The 7,796-nt window shown below is 41.9% G+C and overlaps 1 protein-coding gene across 1 annotated transcript in view; it reads right to left on the bottom strand.

The window, feature by feature from the left end:
- Positions 1-6,389: 6,389 nt before the first annotated feature.
- crocc2 (ciliary rootlet coiled-coil, rootletin family member 2) overlaps positions 6,390-7,796 on the bottom strand; it is a 292,849-nt gene continuing 291,442 nt past the window's right edge. Inside the window, exon 36 of the mRNA XM_060833953.1 lies at positions 6,390-6,824. Coding sequence (XP_060689936.1) covers positions 6,741-6,824 — 84 coding nt within the window. The 3' untranslated portion in view covers positions 6,390-6,740. The remainder of the gene's footprint in view (positions 6,825-7,796) is intronic.

The raw sequence follows: 7,796 nt of genomic DNA, 5'->3' as shown, positions 1-7,796 counted from the left end.
AGATCGCCCTCAGCATGACGTACAGTAAGCCAAAGTCTCAATGCATTCAGTTTCATATTCTCCAGAGGAATAAAGCACACTGCAGCTGGAATAACACAACAAGGTTGGTATCCCATCACCAAGTTACACTTTACTTACACGCGCATAGTACTTGACACTGATCTAGCATCCTCTCAGAGTGATCAGAACCTCTGACACTCCTGTTTATTTCTGTCAGCCAGGGCTCCCTGATTGGAGTAGGTTAACAGCCCCAATCAGAGAACTCATATACTACGAGTTCCACCCAGTGAATCACTACAGCAGCCACAGACCGAGCATGTCCCAGGACTAAGCCATCTGCTGGAGTAAGATGTGCAAACTGGAAGTGTGAGTTATTGAACAGAAAATGCTGGAGAAACTCAGTAGGTCTGATAGCATCTGTAGAGAGAGAAACAGTTAACATATCAAGCTCAATATGACTCCTACTCAGAACTGAACGGGGTTGGAAAAATGATTGTTCTTATGTTATTGACAGAAGGGTAAAAGGAGTGGTGCAGCTTTCTCCTGTTCCCCCTATCACTGTCAAATCCCAACTGCTCATTTACCCCTCTCTGTCTTTCATTTTGGGCACTCAGGACATTTGTTCCACACACTCCTCCACCCCCTCTGCCAACAGCATAAAAAGCAAGGTGTTCTAGCCCCTGACAGCTTGATGCTCTTTTCCTCTTCTTCAATAAAAGGTAACTTTACCAACTGGGTGCTTAGTGCTGCTACCTCACAGCACCAGGAAACCAGCTTCCATCGTCAGGTAACTGGCTGTGTGGAGTTTGCACATTCTCCCTGTTTCTGTGTGGGTTTCCTCCGGGTGCTCCTGTTTCCTCCCACAAGATGTGCAGGTTAAGTGGAACGGCCATGCTAAATTGCCTGGTAGTGTTCAGGCTAGGTGGGTTGGCCACGGTAAATGCAGTGTTACGGGGATAAGGTTTGGGGGGCTAGGTCTGGATGAGATGCTCCTCAGACATTCGTGCAGACTCGATGGACGAAAAGGCCTCTTTCCACACTGTAAGGATTCAATGAAGTATTTGAGGGCTTTACAACATGCGATATTCCCACATCAGACAATGACAAGATGCTACGCTGAGCATTAGAGAAAGAATAGCATTCCAGCAGACAGGGTTTGAACATGGGATGGTGTTGAAGACAGGTAGCCTCTGTCACTTCAGTTATAATTAGAATTGATCAGACAGGTGATATTTACAAATATAATCTCCTGTTGCCAATGAAGTGTCATTTGTGCCACCATGCACACTCATCTGATTTTCTTTTCCATTTCTCTCTTACTGGCTCCACTCTGAAGGGCCGTTTGTGATTGGCTCTGCGCAACCTGTTTCATAGCTGGCCCTTGAATATGGGCTTTGTAGCACAAACCTCAGAAGCTCCCAGCAGTGCTGAGTACTTCCATCACCGTCAGAGTGGTGCCGTATTGCTGTGGCTTACTCATAATGAGGTGCGTTCTGTGAGACAACTCCCTGAAATTTACACTGTGCTGAGGTTTGGTACAATTCAGTCCGTTGCTTAAATTGCACCTACGTGTATCATAACTTGTACACTTTATACAATGTTCAGGCGTCAAGAGGGTTGAATATTAAGATAGAGATACACAGGCAACTGATAGATGTCAGAAGTGGGGACAAAATAAGAGGTTTGAAAGTTACAGCTGTACAGCTGAAGGCTTTCTTATGCAGTTTGAACAATAAAGCAAAGCAGAGAAGGTCTGTTTTCTAATGTATGTTTTTCGCAAAGCTGCTCTTTGTGCCAATGTTTTGCTGCCTGCTATGAAACAGCTTCGATTAGAGATTCTCATAAAAAAAACTACTTGGATTGAGTTTCTTCCATGAAAGCAAGAAAGCAGCCCTTCCTGCTTTACTGATAGGTGAGCAAATAATGGGTTGTTACATCTGACTTTATTGTTACATAATGTGAATCGTGAACGATGCAAACAGACTTGATGCCATTGACCCAAGTAAGTTCATGATAATTAAGGATCCAAAAATTTGGGTACACAAAGTCAGGAGCAACAAAAGAAGTCACGCAATGAATTCACGCTAAGGGTAATTGTATTGTGAAGAAGTAACCAGCAAAGGACAATGTTGCAGACAATACTAAACGGTTTGACAAATAGAGATTTGTTTGTGAAGCAATTGAAGAGGCAGGTAAACAGGAGTGATTGGACAGAAACAAACTTGTTGGGCCTAATAGGTTTTTCCTGCATTTAGAATATCCCGCTTGCCTGCCAACAGTCTCAAAACAGGATCTTTGTTCAGGGTCATGTTACACATGCTGCTAATCAGCCTGTCATGCTTGTTGGGGAATAATAAAGATTTCAGCCAATGTTATGAGCACAAGGAGTTCATGCCCAATTGCCCTGAAAAACCATCATATAACAGTCCTACATTTGCAGATGTACACATTCAGTTTCCCTGCGACTTCTTTCGTCTTAAGCATCATGGAGTGAGGAGTACCTACTATCCAATAACTCTGCTTAATAAAATCTTGGTATACAGACCTTCGGCAATCAACCAATATGAGTGCAAATTAGACTCACGCCCAGTGTGTGGTCAAAGCATAGTTCCCATCTACATTTTTTTCTACTAATGTGTATGATAGGGTCTAACAAACTAACCAATGTTTTTACCATATATCGCAACAGGGACAGATATACATGAATATTATAAACCCTTCTTGGTTCCCGCACTACAGCCTTCAGTTATAATTCTATGGTTGAATGGAGTATTAGCTGCCTGAACTGAGGTCAGTTGATTGGTTCCTGTATTTCCTTGGAATACAGTCCACACAATCAGTTGTTGTATCAACAGAGAGGACCTTAGGAGCTGCAAGAGTTTGGCAACAGGAATTCCTGGCTTCAAATACAAGCTTCCCAAAAAACAAGGAGCCTTTCATTCTCGGAATTCTCGCAGTGAATTGAGCCAATGTTGTAATCGTGCTTTCCCTTGGGTACATGGGATTGACAGCTGTGGCAGAAACTCGCTGCATGCAATTGAAATCCTCGTTTTATACAAGAAGCAATCTGTGTTCGCCATTCTCGACAAGAGTGAAAACCCGGCAACAACAAAACAAGGAGCTAATTGGGTCGAGGATTTTACGTTTCACTTTGCCTATGAAAGCTTTTCCTGGTCACAAGATCGAAAGTTATGTTGGCGTCCCCCAGCTATGGATTTCCCACAAAATCTAGAAACACAAAATGTAGATTCTCCCTGAGGCTTACTCAGTTATGTATGTATCACAGTGTGCAGAAAGTTTTGAGCAACACGCTGAATTAACTTACCTTAAGAATGACCTTAAAAATTTCTTTTATCATCCACTGATTGTGGGTGTTACCAGTAAAGTCAACATTTATTGATCATCACTAATTGCCTTTGACGAAGTGACAGTGTAGCACCTTCAAACTAGGAGTGGTTTCCTGGGCGATTATTTCGGAGGACAGTTAAGAGTTGATCAGATTAGTGTAGGTCGAGAGTCACATATCGACCAAATAGGATGAGGATAGCAGATTTCCTTCCCTAAAGGGAATTGGTGAATCATTTTTCACAAGTTGACCATTTAGAGCTTATTATGACTGCCATTGCCACTTTATTCCAGACTCTTTGTATTGAAACTTGCCTGCTGCCATTGTAGGATTTGAACCCATGTCTCCAGGCCTCTGAATTATTATCCAGCATCCTTTTCTGGTGCAGTGGTAAAGTAAACCTGGAACTGTTGGGGTCATGCTTCTTATTGCCAAGCAGATTTTTTTCAATCAACCTGTACAGAGTGATGCTATTACATACACCCAAGGAGCAGGTGGGACCCGAACCTCGAGCTCAGAGACAGGGCTACTGCACAGATACTGTGCAAAAGCCCTCCCCATATTGCAGTGTATGCTAAAAAGTGTCAGAAAGAAGAGGATTGGGCTCATTTGTAATGTCTCCAGCCACATAGTTACATGGACTGCTGGCATCTGCCAGATGCGTTTCATATAGCAGAGAAAGAGTTGACAAAAGATGCTTTGATATTTTCTATGTAGTTGATCAAACATTTACACAATTCTTAGAAAATTAGTCCACTCTTTTTTGAGAGAAGCTTTAACCTTGTAAACATTAGCACTAACCTTTTAAATTGGATGCATTTATTCACAAGTCACTGCCAACGGCGATTTTTGTAGCCAACGCAGAGGTAACTGCACAGATATTTCCACTGGCAGGGGGGTCAGTAACCACAGGACACAGATTGAAGATAAATGGTAAAAGATTAAAAGAAAGATGAGGAGAATTTACTCAACTCATTGTAATTTGGAACGCACTGCTGGATGAGAGTTTAATGTGAAATTTCAAAAGGGAATTGGATGAACATAGTATTTACTTCAAAACTATGGCCAATCAAACTGTCGTTTGCTAAGACCAGCCAATAGTTAAGCACAGGTTCATTATCTGGTTTTATCAACTATGGCAGCCTAACGCTAAGAATTTAATTCCCTGAGTGACTAACACACATCTGATTAAATCCACATTTTAACAAGTTATTATTTTTAAAAAATCTGTTTATAGTCATATTACAAAACATTCACATTAACTCCGATTAATTTTTTTTCACAGACTTTGGATTACATACGGATAGTTAGTGTCTAAGCCACAGTTCATCTCAGAGTCAAACACAATATAGGATCAAACTATCAAACATACAGTATGACCCAATCTTCAGCTACTCAGTATATTAAACATACCACAGCAATGCATCTACTTAATGAGTGATTAAGACAATACTCGTTAAAAAAAAAAGAAAACTCGCAATGTTTGACAGTTAAAATCTCTCGGTTGAGGAGTTGGTTTTCTTATAAAGTGGACGAGATTTTCTGTGGGTTATCTGCTAGTCTATCTATGGTATCAATTCTTAATATTAGGAATTTTTGAAATGGTCCCATCGTCAAAGGTCCCATTTTATTGCATAGAGCTGAATGCTTCTGAGCAGTTTGTGCACTAAGCAAAAGTAGAAAGCTGCCAGGCTCAGACTGTACATTGTAGTTCAACTGAACTCTCGGTCCAGTAAGATCTTCTGGAGGGCAACCTGATAGAGTTTGATATGAGGTCAGCACAACCAGGCATGACTAGTAAACTATCTTGAGGAGTGATTCCATTGTTATAGGGCACACATGGAAAGAACGGGATAAAAGTGGAGATACATCCAGAATTAACCAATTAGGTAATTGGATAATGGTCTTTAAAACCCTGCACATTGTAGCAGAAAAGGAAAATGAAGGGAAGCATAACTCCTCAGTTATGGCTGTTCTGTAAAAGACAGGAATAGGGTGGGGTGGTGCAACATGGTGAGGAGGAAGATCATGTATGACAGTGGGCAAGGTGACGTATTGAAAATAGAACATTGGAACATTATAAGTGGGTGACAATTTTACATCTGTTTTAAACACCTTGGAGTGAATACTCAACTTGATAAACCTGATTTAGAATGTGCAATCCTCATCCTGTGGGCGGTATGATGGCTCTGGTTAGCGCTGTTGCCTCACAGTGCCAGGGATCCGGGTTCAATTCTACCCTTGGGCAACTGCCTGCATGGAGTTTGCATATTCTCCCTGCATCTGTGTGGGGTTTCTCCGGGTGCTCTGGATTACGTTCCAGAGTCCAACGATGTACAGGTTAGTTGGATTGGCCATGCTGAGTTGTCCATATGCACAGGTGAGGTGGATTAGCCATGGCAAATGCAGGGTTATGGGAATAGAGTAGAAGGGTGGATCTGGGTGGAATGCTGTCCAGAGGGTTGGTGTGGATTTAATGGGTCAAATGGCCTGCTTTCACAGGGATTCTATGATCTATTCTGGTAGCTTTGAAGATGAGGTGAGGGGGATGGGCTTGTAAAATCCAGTGGTAGCCTTCTGCCATTCTTTGACCAGTCTAAAGATTTATGGAGGAGGTGTCAGAACTCTCCCTCCAATATTTTAACTGGAGTGAAAGTGGTGGGGTGAAGCGGCGCAAATGCCAGAGAGGGGGGAAAGAGAGGAGTGTTGTACCTCTTTGTACTGAGGGATGAAGCCCTCAATAATGCCAGTAACAGTACAAGCTTGCGAAAATCTAAATCCAGGATGGGTGTGAAGTTTAAGAATGGTACATTTTTATCACATACTCTCATGAAACATCTCTTCCCCTTTAAATGGACAAAGGGAACGGCAGAAAAAAACAACTTTCTGGTAAACAATTTCAAAAAACCTAAAGAGGGTCTCCTCTGACCGAGACAGAAGAGATTGGCTTTTCAGGAAGTTTCAAACACTTTACAAAATGATAATTTCAAGATATCAGTCTTTCACAGTATTAAAGTTACTTGTAAGAAGGATCAGGAATATTTGCACTTGCTATGGGGTTTGAATTCCTTCTTAGTATGCAAAATAGGTGAACTGGAACAAATGGGAGCTGCTCTTTTAAGATGTTATGATCAATAATTGCTCACTTACACATCACTGGGCATTTAGTGTCGATTGAGGACGAGTTGTATAAGACCAATCACTTTGTATAATTTGTAGTTCAAAACAAAGGTTTCACAGGGCTATTGTATCCTACAGAATGGTCACTCAACTCTTGTTGAGTTAGTAGCTTTGTGAGTACTCATTGTCTGATGTGCAGTAAGCTCTCAGTTGTCCACCGGATGTAAGTGGCTCCTTTTTCACAAGTTGAAGACATGTGATCCAGTCCAGCTTGCTACTTGCCTGACCTGAGCATTTGAGCAATGTAGGCTTGTCTCCTTCTCATCTCCTGGTCCAACTGCTCCTGCAGGGTGGCCACCTAAACAAGTAAAGCAGTTGGGTAAACTGATGAGTTGGTTCTTGCCTGTTGACTAAAGAGTTAGTGATCTATAAAATCAGATTTGATTGTAACAAAAGCAGAAATTGCTGGAAAAGCTCAGCAGGTCTGGCAACTTCTGTGGAGAGATTTCAGAGTTAATGTTTTGGGCCAAGTGACCCTTCCTCAGAACAGACCCTTTTGACAGTTTTGCCCTCACCTTCAATCTGGGTCTTGTGCTTCAGGCAACCTTTAGGTCCAACTGTTCTAACTTTATAGAAACTTTGTGAAAACTTTTATCATTAAACTCAGTCCCTTTCCATATTCCTACATTCTTGCCCAGTCCCCAAATTATTTTGCTACAGATGCTGGATCTTATTATGGGCTAGGCCCCTGAATGTTTGTTCCCATCTTTTTGCCTTCCCCAAGTTGCCCTTCCTGTAGGATTTGATCATGAGACAGGTGTTAGTATCATAATTGAGCATGATTCTGTCCTCATTTGGAATCCATACAAAAGATATCCAACATTGGGAGGATGTATGGTGGCTCAGTGGTTAGCACTGCTGCCTCACAGCGCTAGGGACCAGCTTGGGGTGACTGTCTGTGTTGAGTTTGCACATTCTCCCCGTGTCTGCGGGGTTTCCTCCAGGTATTCTGATTTCCTCCCACAGTCCAAAGAAGTACAGATTAGGTAAACTGGCTGTGCTAAATTGTCCATAGTGTTTAGCGATATGTAGGCTAGGTGCATTAATCAGGGGTAAACGTAGAATGGGTTTGGGTGGGATACTCTTTGGAGATTGGTGTGGTCTTGTTGGGCCAAATGGCCTGTTTCTACACTGTAGGGATTCTATGATTGTGGCACTGTGTACTGATTAGGAATGGGAAAGCTGAAAAGTGCCTGTGCAAAGACTATCTTTTTATTTTTCTGCATTTTTGATTGTGAACTGAAATGGAAAAAGTATTGCTTTGTGACTG

The sequence above is a fragment of the Hemiscyllium ocellatum genome, chromosome 13, assembly GCF_020745735.1.
Source record: "Hemiscyllium ocellatum isolate sHemOce1 chromosome 13, sHemOce1.pat.X.cur, whole genome shotgun sequence".
NCBI lineage: Eukaryota > Metazoa > Chordata > Chondrichthyes > Orectolobiformes > Hemiscylliidae > Hemiscyllium > Hemiscyllium ocellatum.
The sequence above is the reverse complement of the archived record's forward strand: the minus strand, read 5'-3'. Positions and strand labels throughout refer to the sequence as shown.